The sequence below is a fragment of the Lampetra fluviatilis genome, chromosome 20 (genome assembly GCF_964198595.1).
Source record: "Lampetra fluviatilis chromosome 20, kcLamFluv1.1, whole genome shotgun sequence".
Taxonomy (NCBI): domain Eukaryota; kingdom Metazoa; phylum Chordata; class Hyperoartia; order Petromyzontiformes; family Petromyzontidae; genus Lampetra; species Lampetra fluviatilis.
The window spans coordinates 4095455-4113848 of record NC_136294.1 but is presented as its reverse complement, the minus strand read 5'-3'; the positions used below and the strand labels follow the sequence as shown (position 1 = coordinate 4113848).

The 18394-nt window shown below is 48.1% G+C and overlaps 1 protein-coding gene across 3 annotated transcripts in view; it reads left to right on the top strand.

Moving 5' to 3' along the window:
* The window catches only part of LOC144937861 (pappalysin-1-like), a 157659-nt gene that overhangs the window by 117688 nt on the left and 21577 nt on the right, over positions 1-18394 (top strand). For all 3 annotated transcript variants that reach the window (XM_078865385.1, XM_078865386.1, XM_078865384.1), the window contains exons 19-21: positions 1616-1784; positions 2745-2883; positions 17712-17839. In XM_078865385.1, coding sequence (XP_078721511.1) covers positions 1616-1784; positions 2745-2883; positions 17712-17839 — 436 coding nt within the window. The remainder of the gene's footprint in view (positions 1-1615; positions 1785-2744; positions 2884-17711; positions 17840-18394) is intronic.

Sequence of the window (18394 nt, the reverse complement as noted above, 5' to 3'; positions counted from 1 at the left end):
TGGGCGCCAATGACCTCAATTGGGACTACACGTGTAGCAACATCTCCCCCCGCTGAGAAACTACTGTGGATTGTGCATGTGCAACGCAGCAGCGCTATCATTATAGCCTGTGAGAATAGAGCGAATATCACATGTTCAAATTGTTGTGATTATTATCATATGCCCATGATACTGGAGTTGTGCCTTTCTGCTGTTTGTGAGCACAGTTTTGCATGTTGTTGATTCTTTGTTTCCAGCCGACATGCATTTTATTTCTTTACTTTGTGATGTACAGCGCTTTGAGTAACTTGTAGAGAGGCGCTTTGTAAACGGAATTTATTGTTATCATTATTCGAATTTTTCTGTTTTTAAGGGTTTTCTCATAATGTACAGAAAGTATTTGATTTGAAGCCATGGAAATGTGTGCTGGATAAAGCACCGGTTTAAAGTTGTAAAAACAAAAAATGGTGTGGTTTAAACTCCTCTTTGGTGAAGGCTCTCATTGTAAATCGAATTTTACCCACGAGCGAATGGCGCATTAACAAAAACATTGTGCTTCAAGAGGCTCGGGAATTTTGACATTCTTCACGTCTTTTTCATGTAATTTAGTGTCCTTTCTGGGAAGAAAAAAACCCCCTAACATTATTTCGGATGCACGAGATATGTTTGCAGGCCAGTAGACACATATGGTTATTATCCAACGCACGGAATGGGAAACAATTCCACAACCCGATAATTAAATCAACGTGTGTTACCATCAGGTCAACCTGTCCCGGACCATCATGACCTTACGTTTTACTCCAGGCCTAGGTGCAACGTGCCATGTCAGCGCAAATTGATGGGATGTGAGCCTGTTCAGTGCAGTCATTTGCAACGTCACAGACACGACATATTTATCGGATCACGAGCACGTTCTCTGCTTGTTCTTGCATAAGTTCACGGTTCGAAACCCGGCGGCCACCCTGGTTATTAACACCAGTGTATTAACCGTAACAATATGCGCTGCCTGGTGCGCGGTGAACGATAAAGATCCCGTGACGCCATTCACGAGAGGGAGGCTATTATGTGCCGTCGTCAGTAAAACTCTCCCCAGGTAACAGGTACAGTTGGTGACTGAATGCTGGCCACGACATTTGGCAGTGAGTGGAGTGGGCTTGAGAGCTGCAGAACAATAGACCGTAAAGCTGAATGTTCCAATCGATATGGAACTTCAGGTGGATTTTAGTGGGACGCGTTTGCTCGCTTGCTGCTCAGACCTCGGCCTTGCTGCGGTGGTGAGATGTTACTCCCTCGCCTGGTATGCATGAGGTCGTGGGTTTGATCTCTACCCTGACACCTGCTGTATATTTGGAGTTTGCGGTGTCTCTCTCCCCGTACTCGCGTGGATTTTTCTCAAAATCCTCCGTTTTTTCCCCTCCACAATTAGAATCAGAGTATTTGACTGCTATTAATTTCCAAGCCACTTCGTTGAGCTGTCATTTGTGGACAGATCACTTCTAAAAAAAGAGCGATATAGCTCGGTGGACCTTACCTGGGAAAAAAAAAAATGTTGGAACAGTTTATAGTTTTTAGATGGCGGGCGCACGCGTGCACAGCCAACATGCTTGCAAATCCTTCCGCCCGCCTCTCTTCCCAGGGTGTTCAAGGTGAAGTGCACGGAGGAGGGCCACTGGGAGGAGGGCGGCTGCGTGCCTGTGCAGTGCCCTCCGCTGCCGCTGGTGCTGCACGGCTCCTACACGTGCACGCACCGCTTCCAGTTCGGCTCCCGCTGCTGGGTCAACTGCAGCACCGGCAACCCCAGCAAGGTCCCACCCACCTCGGACGCACAAACACAAATACCCCCCCGCCCCCCCCCCCCCCGCGTAGCCTCGACGGACTTTTTGGTGCTCGTGCTGTCAGCGAGTCGTGCCCATGAAGGTGCCGGCGCGGAAACACGAGGGGGTCGGTGGGCAGCACCGCGCCCGGCCGCATCTGTATCTCTTGTGGCGATGTTTACACACCGCACCAGACACTCGTGGCCTCGGGGAGGCCCAGGACCGGTTCAGATAATTATCACTGGCGTTGGCTGTGAGCAGGAATCAAACTCGGGTCGCCGGGTTTGTAGCGCACACACGCATACACACATTTACAAGGGACACGCACGCACTCTGAATATGCACTAAGTTTGGGGGCCCTTTGTGCGTTCAGTGCCTTCCCTTGACCGTTTTTGCCACCACCCCATGACGATGCCTTAAGAATAACGCTTTAAATGCGGCACGAACTGCATGCTATGGTTTATCTGGGTTTGGAAACGTGGAATACCGGCAAAAGAAAATGGAACAATAGTGGGAAAGTGCGCAGAGAAGCGTCGATGGGTGCGTGCAAAACGCAGGTTGGACGCACCATGATATCAGCGGAGAGCAGCACGTGGGCTTGGGCAGGGCGAGATTCATGACGGAGTGGCAGCCTGGTGAGGGAACCTGGGGAGATGGAGTGACTAAAGCAGTTTGTGTGTACGGGTACTATATGCAATGCTACATTTCAATGACCAAGGGCGATGATGAAGGCTTGGGGAGGCCTTCATCCAACATTGAATTTACTGAAGATGATGATGAATGCATATGTATATTCATATCATATTTTGGTATTGCCAAACTCATGATGTTCATTAGATGCCTCGTTGCATTTCTATTGGCAAAAGCAAGTGATGTTGGTCATGACCTGACAAGCGTGCGTGTGTGCGGGCGTGTGTGTGCACGTGTACGTTTCTGTCACTGGACCAGCAGGGCCACAAAGTGATCGAATGCAGAAAGAACGGACGCTGGAGCGGTGAACTGCAGCTGTGCCCGCACGTGCAGGGCGAATGCACCACCCCGGACCCTCCGTTCATCATCGAATTCGACTGCCCTACTGGATATGGAATAGGTAACAGCATAGCTGGCTTCTAATTTTTTAAAAAAAATTATTAATGGGGTTATGGGGTAGTGGTACATGGTATACACGCCCTGACTGGATATGTGTGAAAAAGAGCTTCATAGCTCATCGGATTCTTCCAGTATAAAATGAATATTCTGATTCTGTGTGTGTGTGTGCATATATAGTGGGAGTGGTACTGGCCACCCCTCAGTTTCTCCGCTCAGAAGAAGGGCCATTGGACCATTGCCCAGACATCTCAGTCTCTTGTACATATTTTTTTTCCCGTTGTAAGGCAGCGGTAATTAGGAAAGTGGGGAGAGTAGATTTAGAAACTGTTACCCTCGCAATCGCTGCAACTGCCAATCTCAGTACTCTATCCGTTGAGCTCACGAAGCGATCTAATCTTTGGCTGCCCCACGGCAATCGTCCCGAATCTCTGCCGCCAGACCGCACTCCGTGACACTTGTAATTTCATGCGGAAAAACATTAAATTTTAGCGGGCGGAAAGCGGTGCAGAGTTACACCACTATTGTAACCCCATTGTCCAAGTGAGTCAGATACACAAATGCTTAATACGTCTCACGTGAATGTTTTTCAGTGGGGAAACATCGCATCATCACGTGGGTGGGTTTGGCCTTGTTGTTTTTGAGTAGAACGAGGGTAGCCAAGGCCATGCCCTGAATATCTGTCAACGTAGCCTGCATTGGGTCCAAGAAGCAGCGTTGAACTCTGAAAAAGTAAAACGCCGCACTTCAGCTTCTAGACGCCGTACCCTCTGTGAGAATATAAGAATAGGTTTTACCCTTTCTGGCAATAAAACAGTTGTGTTAAGCTGTTAAAACACCAAACAGAAACCTTTTGCAAGGAATCCCGTCTGCATTAACCACATTTCCTTGTGGTGAACATTCAAACAAAAAACACATGCGCTCATAATATATGGCATTGTATTTGCAACCGATTGGTCCACACCAGAGACAACTTTCTTTAGAGCCTAGTCTCAAAACAGTGTTAGACCGGAGAACGCCAAAAGGCGAACGGCACAAAGGCAATGCCCACTATCATGGAATTTATAGCTCGGGGCGAGCAGCCGCACAATGTGGGACCTTTCTTGCCAGTGTCAAAATATAAGAATAGGTTTTACCCTTTCTGGCAATAAAACAGTTGTGTTCAGATGGAAACCTTTTGGTATGCCGTACTCGCTTCTGCACCTGTGGGAAGGTGAAGCGGTGCCAACCTTGCCATGTCTTGCTCAAGCCACCGCTGAACGAAGGGGCCTCCTCGAGAGGAAGCTTTAGCGAGACTCGGTCGAGGGTATGTTGGCCTACTCTTCCACGTCTTGGAAGAGGTGGGAATTACTCGTACTCTACCTTGCCGCATGCGACCTGCCGGTCGACAAACTGCGGCGTATCTATGTATACTTCTGGGTGGACGGTGGTGGGTGGGGGTGGGATTTAATGAACTTTCCTTCGTTGATTCAGTTGTTGTGCCGGGAGATGCGACTGGCGACCCATTGCATTCCAAGTCCAGTTGTGTTGCTTCTGTACATTTTTGGAAGAAAAAATACTTATTATCCAGAAGCTGCTCTATACGTTTACAGACAAGTTTATTAATTGGATTCTATATTTTTATTTGAAATAACAGTGGCACCCATCAAGGAAACGGTGCCAAACAGAGTCGTAACAATGTGGTCACCAAACCGCAAGTATATTTCTAATTATGATTGTTTTCACTAAATAATTATTATTTTAGTGAAAGCAATAATCATTTTCCTCGGAAGAACGTGCTGCCAAACATCAATACATTTCTTATTAAAGTTGTAACAATTTTGATTATTTCAGTCGTATCATTGTGCAGCCAAACCACAATATAACATTTATTTGAAGACGAGACGAGTTGAATATTGTACGCAGGAACGCTTTAGATCAGGGAACAAAGTGGCAACCTTATATTGAGGTCTTACCACATATCTACTCGTATGTATGACACGCTGACAAACTGGCGCACTGCGTCATTGACTTTCTTCTGCTGGTATTCGTAGCGAATAGGCCATGGGCCAGAGCTGAAGTCGGTAACGTCTAAGATATCAAAACATTATAATTATCTTCTTGGTTCTTTCGGTAAAGTCACGTAGAATGGAAATAATAAAATAATAAAAATAAAACATAATAAAATAATTCTCACGACGTTTTGGTCACAACGCAAGCAGCCGTCCTCAGGTGGAGAGCAGGTCTGTCGAGTAGACAGAGTCCCTGCAGTCACGAAAGCTTTAAATCGAAATTATAATTATCAGTACCATTTATTGATATGACTCTTTAAGACTTCCTTAATCGATGACCTTACGCATTTCTAGTGGACATCTGTGTGAAAGAGCTTCCTAGCTCATCGGATTCCTCCATCTGGATAAAGATTCAGATTTCACACGGTTATCACGCGATTCACTGTTTATTGGCCACGTCAAGAAATTGCTACCCGCTAAAGTAGTGCCATCTCAGGTGGTGCCAGCAAGTGAAACATCATCTGGGTCTGGGCTCGTGGACTACATCTGTATGTGCGTGTATGCTGAACTTATTTCACACCGTACGTAGCCAACTGTGCGAATCGGAGGGTAACAAACTAAAGCACAAGAAAGCAAGTTGGAAAGAAATGAGTTTTCGATCGAGATTGATAAAAATCCAGACTATGAAGAAATGTACCCACATGTGACATTCTTGGCAAATGTTTAGTCGCCGGGAAGAAAAAAATACCTGTCATGACTAGAAGGGCAACATCATGACGATTCCAAAGTAAAGAATGTGCTGAAACGTTTTGTGTGCCAGGCGGCGACTTGTGCGTCCGCAACGTCGTCATCGAGAAGGTTAAGCACCTCGTCCACTGTTCGAACTTTCCGTGGGGATCACCGTTGGCAGCTGTTTACTAAAATTATCTGGTGACATTTCCAGTGACATGGAAAGCGCTTTCTGCAACCATGTCCTTCCAAGCGGTGCATCAAGGGGGGGGTGGAGGGGAGGGGAGGAGGGGGCAGAAGGGATAGCCCCCCCACCACCCAACCAACCAAATAAATAAATATAGTTTTATTGACCATTTCATAGACAATTTTTGAGATGTGTCATGATTGTAAAATACATTATAAAGTATCCTGGATGTATATTAACATTTGCATTGAATATTTTTTGTTTTCTATTTTAATCCAGTAATGCGTGTTTTATCCAAAACTAAAACCGACTCATGAGCAGTTATTTCTGTACTCAGTACTTTTGGTAGGAAACGAATTTGCCCACTACCAAAGACAAAGATCCCCCGTATAGCTTTAACAGACTCTTGTGTCAAGTGCTGTTGATGAGCAGCGATGAAGGCCGGCATGGTGCACGAGGGGGTGAGTGGCCAGTTTCATGTCCGGCTGTCTTTGTCTCCACAGTGCTAATGCTTATACACCGCACCTCATTTGAGGCTGAGTTGACCTAGGAGTGGCCCAGCATCATCACTCATGTTGGCCGTAAGCAGCCCGCTAACCACTGTGTTTCACTACTTCCACTGCAACCATTGCCATCCATTGCCACATAGCCCTGCTTCCTAAATCAAAAACAGCTCTCATCATTATTAAAAACGTATTGTATTAAAGAAAATCTAACTGCTTTCATACATATGCATAGGATGCTGCCGTGGTGAAATGGTCAGCACATTGAACTTGCAGTACAAAGATCGGCAGTTCGTTTCGATCTCTTGGCGAGGCAGTTTAAACAAAATTGTGCAAATGTTTATTAAATCCACTCGCCTCTCTCCGACGAACGTTATGAATAAATAGGTTTACAACATTTTAGTCGAACGGCAGGTTGTATGCGGTGGGGTAAAGTGTGGGCATTCTCTACCACTTCTGAAGGGGTCATTTAGAGCTCTGTCTCGTGGAGGCCCATCCGCCAGCATCGGTGTGAGCCAGCAATTGCAGGGTTGCACCTTCACCTGTCACGTAGACACGACTGCGAGTGTTTCTATCCCGCGATGGTTTCGCTTTTAGCTCTGTGTGTGTGAGATGGAGCTGGCGTGGGGAGCGACAGTGCAGCGTTTGGCGTGCTGCGGGACAAACCCGGTGACCCCTGAGTTCGATTCCCGCTCGCGCGCCAACAGGAGTGAGGCAACACAAGTCTCCGTCATCAGGTGGGACCGTCACAGCCGAAATAGCTGCATAAAGTGAGGCAATGATTCAAGAAGTAATTCCTTATAAGCAAGTTGAAGGGGGGAGGAGAGGGGGGGAGCTCATCAGAATGTGGTAGCCAATGAATGGAACGTATCGGGAGGGAGGGGGGCGGGGCTCAAAGACAGCACGGAGTGCTAAGTACAACGCATCGGGAGGGGGAGGGAGCGGGGCCAAAACAATGGACGACGGCTTGGACGCGGTTGCTGCTGCACACGCCAACACAATGGACAGAGAGGGGGGAGGGGAGGTCTGATACACATGATAGACAAAAGAACGAAAATGCCCATGTTTATACCAATGCTGGCTGAACAATGAAGAGAGCACTGCCAAAAAATAACTGGGGATGTTAACACTCGGTAAAGTAAAGTAAAATAGTGCCTGTCAGATAAGATGGTCCAAAAAAGTGTAATTAAGTCTTTTTTGCGTGGTTGATAACATCTTTCCAATGATTACTAAGTTTGTACCCATCATCACGGTTGAAATTATGTCTGTGTTTGTATATTTGTATGGCTTCGTGTACAAACCTTTGATGGTAGCCGGGAGGTTTGCAGAGAACCTTGGTCTCGGAAAAGACAATTTCATGAGAGCCCACCGAGTTGTAGCAATGATCGGCAACGGCAGAAGAATCAGTTCTGCCGTGTTTCAGATCTGACTTGTGCTCGCGGACACGATCAGAAACATGACGTTTCGTTTCTCCAATGTAGCAATCACCACAAATGCAACTCAATTTGTAGACTCCAGAATACTGTAAGTCAGGAACGACATCCTTCACAGATGGAATCAGATCACGGATTTTATGCACTGTACTGAATCGGACTTGGATCTTATGTTTGTTTAGAATTTTGGAGATCTTTTTGGTCACGCCTGCTATGTATGGTAACGTGATGGTTTTGGTCGGAGTTTCAAGTGGCTGTTTCTGTGTGGTGGGAGAGACAGCTTGGCGGATAGTACGGTCAGAGTATCCGTTCATCCTGAGGGCCCGATGTACATGACTTAATTCACCGGTCAGGTGGTGTTTGTCAGAAATGCCATGGGCTCTGTGGTATAGCGTTTTGATGAGAGAATTCTTTTGAGATGAGTGGTGGTGGGAATCCGGTTTAAAGTAGGAATTTGTGTGGGTGGCTTTCCTGTAGACAGAATGTCCCAAGGATCCGTCAGGCCTCCTCTCAAACAGAATATCCAAGAATGGTAGTTTACCGTCTTTCTCCACTTCCATGGTGAATCTGATGGATGGGTGTCTAGAATTGATGTGGTCCAAGAAGTGGTTCAATGCTGGGAGGCCATGTGGCCGGATGACGAAAGTGTCATCCACATACCTCTTCCACAGGGAAGGACGCAGGGTAGATGTCTGGATGGCGTCTGATTCAAACTTTTCCATGAACATGTTGGCTATAACTGGTGACAAAGGGGAGCCCATAGGGGTACCCTCATTCTGTTTGTAGAAGGTGCCATTCCAGGTAAAATAGGTGTTGGTGAGGCAATTCCTAACCAGCGCAGGTGCATCAGAATTCAATCCATGTTGGACTAAGTCCTCAATTATTGTTAGGGTATCCGGTACTGGGACTTTGGTAAACAAAGATACTATATCAAAGCTGACGAGGATGTCATCAGGAGATAGTACCATGTCCTTAACCATAGAGACTAATTGGGTTGAGTTGAGTACTGCTGAAGAGGTCTTGCCTGTGAAAGGGAGCAGAGTATCTGATAGAAAACGGGCTAGTTTGTACCTAGGAGAGTTTATCGTCGACACAATGGGTCGTAGCGGGGTGCCTTCCTTATGGATTTTGGGAAGACCATAGAGTCTGGGAGGTCTTGCCGCCGATGGTTTTAGAGAGGGACGTTTGCTTGGTTCGATTAGGGAAGTCGAACTCGTGATGATACTGTTGGTTTTCGTCGTTAGGCTTTTAGTGGGATCGTTTTAAATTTTGGAGTAACTCCCATCATTAAGAAGGTCCAGGATTTTGTTGTTGTATGAATCTTTATCCATGATGACCGTGGCATTGCCCTTGTCTGCCGAGAGGATGACTATATCATCTCTCTTTTTTAGGTCCGCGAGTTCAGAGCGTTCGTTTTTGCTGATGTTACTAGTGGGTTTCTTAGCATTCTTAAGAATAGTAGCTATTTCAGCTCTTGCTACATCCGCATGGATGTGTCCTATGCCTCTGAGGGCTACATCAATCTGAGAAATCATATCCTCTACTGGTATATATTTAGGGGTGACGGCGACATTTAGTCCTTTGGCCAGTACCGTTTACAGGAAAGCCACCCACACAAATTCCTACTTGAAACCGGATTCCCACCACCACCCATCTCAAAAGAATTCTCTCATCAAAACGCTATACCACAGAGCCCATGGCATTTCTGACAAACACCACCTGACCGGTGAATTAAGTCATGTACATCGGGCCCTCAGGATGAACGGATACTCTGACCGTACTATCCGCCAAGCTGTCTCTCCCACCACACAGAAACAGCCACTTGAAACTCCGACCAAAACCATCACGTTACCATACATAGCAGGCGTGACCAAAAAGATCTCCAAAATTCTAAACAAACATAAGATCCAAGTCCGATTCAGTACAGTGCATAAAATCCGTGATCTGATTCCATCTGTGAAGGATGTCGTTCCTGACTTACAGTATCCTGGAGTCTACAAATTGAGTTGCATTTGTGGTGATTGCTACATTGGAGAAACGAAACGTCATGTTTCTGATCGTGTCCGCGAGCACAAGTCAGATCTGAAACACGGCAGAACTGATTCTTCTGCCGTTGCCGATCATTGCTACAACTCGGTGGGCTCTCATGAAATTGTCTTTTCCGAGACCAAGGTTCTCTGCAAACCTCCCGGCTACCATCAAAGGTTTGTACACGAAGCCATACAAATATACAAACACAGACATAATTTCAACCGTGATGATGGGTACAAACTTAGTAATCATTGGAAAGATGTTATCAACCACGCAAAAAAGACTTAATTACACTTTTTTGGACCATCTTATCTGACAGGCACTATTTTACTTTACTTTACCGAGTGTTAACATCCCCAGTTATTTTTTGGCAGTGCTCTCTTCATTGTTCAGCCAGCATTGGTATAAACATGGGCATTTTTGTTCTTTTGTCTATCATGTGTATCAGACCTCCCCTCCCCCCTCTCTGTCCATTGTGTTGGCGTGTGCAGCAGCAACCGCGTCCAAGCCGTCGTCCATTGTTTTGGCCCCGCTCCCTCCCCCTCCCGATGCGTTGTACTTAGCACTCCGTGCTGTCTTTGAGCCCCGCCCCCCTCCCTCCCGATACGTTCCATTCATTGGCTACCACATTCTGATGAGCTCCCCCCCTCTCCTCCCCCCTTCAACTTGCTTATAAGGGATTACTTCTTGAATCATTGCCTCACTTGATGCAGCTATTTCGGCTGTGACGGTCCCACCTGATGACGGAGACTTGTGTTGCCTCCGAAACGTCGTGATTTTTCTTTTTATTTTATTTTATTTTCATTAATTTTTATGTTTTACCTACGTGACTTTACCGAAAAAACCTAAGAATATGCCAACACATTACCCCCCCTCCGTAGCTTCCAGCCATCCCGGCTGCTAACTCCCCCGCAAGTAAGCAACCGACGTACAATTATACAGAACAACAACAAGTTTGCTCCAACAATAACAAAACAACGCAATCAATTACCCAAACCCAACTGTACAATATATACACTGAGAGAGAAAAAACACACAACAGCGAGAGAAATAAAATAAAATTAGCAACCCAACAATTGCATCGTACAAGATCCCCACAATCAACATATCCCATCCACAATGTGTAAAAATGCCCGTGAGCTCGATGGCTAGCAGGATCAGCCAAATACTCACCACGACTCATGCGAGCGTGACAACCCATGACGGTGTGGGAGTGTGCAATGCGTAGGGATTACGCGAATCGAGTCTTTGAACGAGTCCGTGATGCTGGTCCTCCAAGCGGGTTGGGCTCGACTGCCCTGGAAGGCCCAGGGGGAACAAGAAATCGACCTGACGAAGCCGGCTCCTCACGAAGAGCAGTAGGCCGGGTCGTCAAGTCCTTCACGTCCAGAGCACGCGAGGCCGACACGAGCGGCCGCGTGCGAGGCATCAATCGCGTGGCGCCTTAGAGAGCAGGGAGTCGTATGAAGGCGGACATCCTGGGGGCCGCCGTTGAGGAACCCGGCAGCCCGATTGGACGTGCCCCGGTAGGCCGCAGTTGTAGCAGGTGACCCGTCCACTGCTGGACTGGGAAGAAGCAGACCTCGCCCGCCGCCAGTCGTCCTGCCGCCGATCGCCGTCACCCTGACGATTTGCCGCTCCGCTGATGCAGCGTGCATGCAGGAGCAGGCTCCTCGTCTGAGTGGGCCCCAGGCTCCGCGGAAGACGCAGAGCACGTCATAAACAACCTGTCACGTTGCAGGATTTGCTGCGCCTTTATGCACCTGGAGATCTTGAGCGAACCCACCTCTCCGTCCTCGAAGGGGAGCAGAGTATGGAGGTCTTTAGTGAGTCCCAACATCTTCTCGAGGACCAAGGGGTCAAGGCCGTCATAGTCCATTTTCGGGAACGCGGCCTTCGCCAGCGCCAAGAGCGCACTTCGGTAGGAAAGAGCCGACTCACCATCCCCTTTCCGCCTCACGGCGAACTTCTGATGGGTGTTCAGAGGAGGCTCGAAAACAGCAGCCATCTGGTCAAACGCCTGCATGAGGGTGGACCTCTCGGACAGCGGAATGGCGAGGAATGCCGCCAAGGCATCATCCTCGAGGGCGACGGGCAGCGCTTTCAGCGCATCTGCCTCCGACCATCCCGCCAAGTTGGCATTGGTGAGAAATCGCCGCTTAAATGCCACCCAGTCGCCGCTGGCGGCAACAAATTCTTTAATGAAGGGCAGCCGACGGCGGAGCGACTGGAGATCAATCGACGAGGACGTTCCCGCTTCAAGCTTGACGGGCTCAGTGCTCCCCGCTGGCGGCAAAATGGCGCCCGCGAGTGTGGGCAGCGGCGATGGTGTTCCCGCCTTCTGTAAAATGTCGGCCGAGTCGCCCTGTCCGGATAACTCTGCCGCTTCCTCCTTCGCCGTCGAGGGCAGGGACCGCATCTCAACGAGGATGGAGGATGCCAATTGGAGGAGGTCAGTGAGACGGCTATGCACGTCCCTGACGAGCTCCTCCAAAGATGGCGAGACGCCGCGCGCCCCGACTGCACTCTGCTCTGCCGGCAGCGCCTCCGCTCCATCCTCGGCGGCCATGGGCAGAATCAGCTCCTCGTCGTCTTCGTCGTCCGATGCCCGTACACGAACTCTAAGACATGTAGACAAAACTTGTCTACCGCTAGCTACAGTCTATCAAGTTGGCCACTTCCGACACCAGTTGTAGAGAGTCCAACGTTGTCTTAGGAGCAACACTATTTATTCAATAAATCCACATACCATCACACAACCTGCACTTGGGTGTTGAATGCTCATCTAGCTATGCTACGGCAGAACGAGACACGGTTCGCTATCCCTGCCCGGACCACAAGCTGGGTCCCGGACCGCGTGGCTAGAGGCTTCTTTTACCTGACGTGGATCTTCATCGCCAGCAACACGAAGAACCCCGAGCCCCTCACGGGGCCCCCGTTATATTGGCCTGGGCTGGGGCTGGCTCCGCCCGTCGCCCCGCCCACCTTCTAGATCTCTCGAGCTCTTTCCCGAAGGCTCCCCGAGAGCTCTTTTATACCACGTGACCGCCCAGCGGCCCGCATCCACCTGTGGCCCCCCTCCAATATCATCCGGTCACATGTCGGCAGGTCAACCAGCAAATCATGCCCCAACGTAACCATGGCTGGCTGACACTCCCTCTCCCTCCCTCACCGGGAGCCCGCACCGTACACTGTACGTGGTGCCTCCGCACTGACCAGCGCTCACCCAAGCCCCGCTAGGGCTGGTATTACGCCCAGAAAGTGGGATACACATAATGCCAACACATTATCCAACGTGGCTTCGTAAGCCCGGCATCGCACAGTGACAATCACAGTCACAGCACATGTATTTCAATTCAGATAGTTATACCTGCATAATCCCACGCAATGGAATATTCAATTTGTAAGGGTGTCCAATGTCTAGTGACGCGAGAGTAACACACAGTCACACGGATCCTCTGTATAGCTTGAACAAACTGTTGGAGCAAGTGCTGTTAGTGAGCACCTATGAAGGCGGGCACGGCACACGTAATCAAACGTGGATACATGCATTACAAAAATCTACAACTTATCCACAACAGGACACTGTCGAGTAAAACCTTTATTATCATTCTGTATCTTGTTACGGGTGAAATGGTCCCATAGCTAGTACAGTATGCATGTGTTGTGACATCGTGGGATGTCAACGTGCAGTGCCGGCCCTAGAGAGGCACGGCGTGCGGTGTAACGACATCGCGGATACCACGATGGTGTGGGTGTAGTACCGGCCCTAGAGGGGCCCGGTGAGTGCTGATTGATAGCGCTAGATGGCACCACGCTTTGCGTGCAGTGCCAACCCTACAGGACAGGATTTGTGAGTGCCGGCCGAAGGATAAGTTTACTCGAGGTCATGGCACTCTGGTTGACCCGGGAGGACACGTGACCAGTGAAGTCTACAAAGGGGCCCCAAGAGGGGGCCAGGGATTGCCACGTGATTGGGACCCAGATCCTTCCCGAGGATTCTGGAAGGTGGACGTGGCCAAGGGCGGAGCCGGCCACGCCACAGAGAATATAAGCCGGGTCCCAAGAGGGACCAGGGTTGTTGTTCATCCTGGAAGAAACCTTCGTCTACGTTCTCCGTTCAACGAGTCTCCAACACGTGGACCCAGGCCGAAGCTGTTGGTCCTGGTCCGTAGTAGCAGTTACGTTGTAGCTAGTGTAGTTAGCCTGGTGGTCACCACCTGGCTAGCTACACCAGTCACGTGGTAACTAGTGTAGTTAGCCTGGTGGTCATCACCATAGGTTGTCATTCTGTTAATGGGAAAGTTACCCCGTGTGTTGGAACTGAATAAATGTGTTGCCTCCAAGTCTACGTCTGCGACTCAGTTGAAGCCATTACACATGTATACAATGAAAAACATCTGTAGAGTCTTGGACAGGGACAAGACAGCCAAAGCCATGCACAAAAACATCGCAATCAAGCACACGCGTAAATAAATGCGGTTCAAAAGTAGGATAAATAATGCAATGGATATTCAGTGAAATGTATCCAAGTTTTTATTATTTGAATTAGACGGGTAACTTGCCACATTTCGAAACAAGACTTTTTGTCTGGAGTGGCCACCACTGGTATCGAGTTGGGTGAGATTTTTGCTGTGTTTTTTCAGGAGTCTCCTGATTATCATATATTCAACAAAACATTAAGGACGTACACATTTTTATCCAATTAGCTTTCCAAAAAACAATCGGTTGGCTGCCGTACGTAGCCAACTGTGCCTGTTGGTTGGCTACATACGGTGCAGAAGAAGTTCAACATGCACACTTACAGAAAAAAACTTTTATTTTAATAAATGGAAGTTGGAAGAAGACAAAAACAAACATCGGTTGGAAACCTGGTTAAAGGAATGTTCTATTGGTGGCTACACTTAGTACAATGCAAGCAAATCGTCGCCAAGTTTTGCACAACGTTTAGTTGCTTGAACATATTGGGGTTTGGGCAGTGGCGTGGCGGTTGGCGTTACTGCAGTATGAACCCAGCGACACGGGTTCGATTCCTGTTCACGGCCAACACCAGTGACGATTATCTGGACCGGTCCCGGGCCTCTCCTAGGTCGACTCAGCCTCAAATGAGTACCCGGTGCGGTGTGTAAACATCGCCACTGGGTAGACAAAGGCGGTCGGGCGTGGTGCTGGCCACCCACCCCCTCGTGTACCGTTCTGGCCTTCATAGGTGCTCGCTAACAGCACTTACCCCTTCAGTCTGTTAGGGCTATACGGGGGATCTTTTACCTTGTTTTTTGTCATCCAGCAGTGGATGAATAAATGGCGGTGCGTTTGTTTATTATCGATCCGAATGCTTCAGGTTGGCTGCAGTGTAAACGTGACAATGACAGCCACCATCAACCGCGGTCAATTCACGAATAAAGACTTTGTCTCTCTCGATTCACAATGGACGCTTACACTTTTCACTTTCACTCCACAGTATCTCTTATTAAGCCGGGCACATGCTTGTAATTAGCTATGGAACGTACTGAGCTTTTTGGGGGAGTTTTGTGTCTGGATCATCCTCTGTTCGCTCCTCCCCGCTGATCTTTAACCAAGTTTATTATTGAACTAAGCTGGGATGGCCCCATGTTCCTGATGGCTGATTTAAGAATGAAGTTAGTCGCTGGTGATTATTAGTAGAGTGCATTTTTCCATCTAGTCGTGTTCCCCTCCTCCCATCTGTGCTGAACTGCCCAGGAATTTGATGGTGTAATCCGTCACTGGTGTATTGAAGTCTATTTATTTATTTAAGTTGAACAAGATTGCCTACACAGCACTCTCACTTTCCTGTAGAGTCGCGGTGATTCCCAACGTATTAGGCCTGCGGACCGAAGTCAACCGTCAACATTCTTTTGTATTTCAAAATAAAATCTTCTCCAAATCGTCCAAATCCGTTAACAGTTTGGCACACCATCTGGTGGAGGGCAAGGCGGGGGGGCGCAGGGGGGGGGGCGCGGCGAGGGGGGGCAGCGGGGGGCCACCCAGCCCCCACCGGCCTTGCGTAGGCCATCCAGTGCTTTGCAGACCCACCGGTTTGGAGCCCGTCTACTCTTAGAGGTCTAAAAAGAGGTGCATAAATGAATCATTAACAACAACAAAAATGGATGCTTAAGCTCATAATGATATGTGCATCGAATCAGGTGTGTAAGAACTGGTGGGTTTTCTTTCCATATGCAGGTGGTGGATTCACAGTTGCTCTGTTGTCCACCACCCAATCAACTTGCAACGTTGGGCCAACGTTGGAATATGGTTGGAACCATTGAACAATTGTTGGCCCAACCTTCCATATTTACTGGGGAGTGGCTTGTCACATTCACCAAAATGTAAAATAAGTATATAGCTTATATAATCGAATTGAGATTCTTTAATATTCGTCATGGAATCGTGACGGTGGCGTTGGGGTGGGGGTGGGGGGGGGTGATGAATCATTACAACACTGGTGACTTCCCACGAATATTTTATAATAATAAATTAATTTAACTTAAATTATGTAAATGTTCAGTTTGAGGAACTGCCCAATGTCATGTTCACGAAACACGTCACTCCGACTCAAGAGTTATCACTGAGATACATTTTGGAGTTCAAGGCTATCATTCACGTATTCGTCAATATCATCGAGTGAAGTGATTAGTATCTGATTAAAGTGAATGCTAGATTTTGAGAATGTGCGCCTTCATCAGTGTTACTTTGCAAAAAACCTGGAAAATTGTGGTGCCTCTTCCACAATTAACATTCGTTCCCTCTCACTGGTTTTACGTCAAGAAAGGCTTTGTTTTGCATGCAATCGCTGTGGCGTTGATTATGGCGCATTGCAATTAACATTCATCATTGTGCTATTACCAAAAAGAGACCTGTACATTTTAGTGGTGCCCTCACATGGCTCAAATAAAAGAAGCACAATTTGGATTTACAAACTATCTAAATATGACCGCATCTCAAAACATTAATTTGATACATTTCTACTTAATTGTATATTCCAGACACAAATGTTTTGATGACACAATTTCGCACTTATAGTTATGTGGCAGGCACGTTTGCACGTGTAGTCTTGTTTGCTGTTGTGAAGCGTTGTCAATGGGCCCCCGACATTTTTCATTACATTTTTTTCATCACGCAATCAAAATGAGCACCAGGCCCCAACGACTCAAATCGTCAGGTGGCCAACGACAAACCACGCCAAATAGGCAACACGTTGCTTGAACTGAGCAAGGTTATGTAAGAGCTTTTGGGGAGAAGAGGCGGCGATGCAAGACAATTCTCAAGTCAAATCAGACGTGATGAGAGAGGCAGAAAGAGGATCGTGGTGACCTGCAGTGTGGTATGCATGAGACAGAGGTCCGGCGGATTGAGTTCATGTTTTTGTTTTTTGTTTGTTTCGGTTGCACCCGATTCAAGAGCCGAATGGCTCACAGGGCTATACCTAATAAATGAACTTTGAACATGAGCACAGGAATCATTGAGTTACGTTCAGCTGAACAGTCGGTCGTAATTATGATAATTTTGATTCATAGGGTGCCGTTAATCAATTTGATCTCAGAATACCAAGCATGTAAAGGTGAAAAACTCAGTGAGAAGTAATGAGGGAGAGAATGAATTAAAGGGACAAGATGGAGAACTAGAGAGAGGCCCTTTAAACAGATGGGTCTTCCGCCGAGACTTACAAGTCTGCATTGACTCCGAGTTTTTGAGCTCCGAGGGCAGGAGCCTGGGCGCCATGCAGACACGAAATCTCGATCACTACAGATTCGGAGTCATCCAACGGCTTCGTCACAGTGAACGTATATGTATGTTGAACTTCTTTCGCACCGCACGTAGCCAACCATGCTAATCGGAAGTTTGGCGGCGGGGGGGGGTAAGGACTAAACACAAGAATCAGTTCAACATCTACACGTTATGACAACGATGGTGATGGTTTGGTTTCTCCCTGTTGCCAGGATCCGTGTGCAAGCCAACCTGCCTGATCCCACAGAGCGACTCCGTCTTGCTCCCTGAGAATGTCACCCTCCCGGAGAACGTCACCGCCCTGTCGCTGCCGTACTGGACACTCCCCACCAAAGTTGAGGTCAGTCCTTTCTTGAAGCCGCGCATGAGGATTTTCGTGCGGAGGGCACCCCCCCCCCCAACCCTTTCCCGTTCCGATGACTTATGCATATGTAACGTGTACGCCATCAGTTGTTCTTCCCAATTCTATTCCGTTGACTCACGTGTGCTTCCGATTCTGTTCCGATGATGTTCGTACACGTAAAAGCCATGCGGGAGGGCGTGTGGCACAGTTTTGCGCCAGCTATCGCAGAGTGAGGTCGTGTCGCTACAGTTCTCTGCAATGTATTTAAAAACAGTGGCGCTATGTCTCTCTAAATAAAATTAACACTGAACTTCTTGCGTGTTCTGAAATTGGGCGGTGGATGGGACCCCACCCTGTAACTTGGAGACATCTCAGACACGGGAAAGGGTTAAATGCCTCAGCAGCTGAAAGCGCCTTGCATCACTCGCATCTCGTCTCAACAATCCCAGTGCCCTGCTGCTGCAGGTTTACGCGCTAGTCTGCCAGCGCGGGAGTTGCGATGTGGCTTTTCTCAATGAAGTACATTGTGAGAATTTTCATAAAATTTGGACG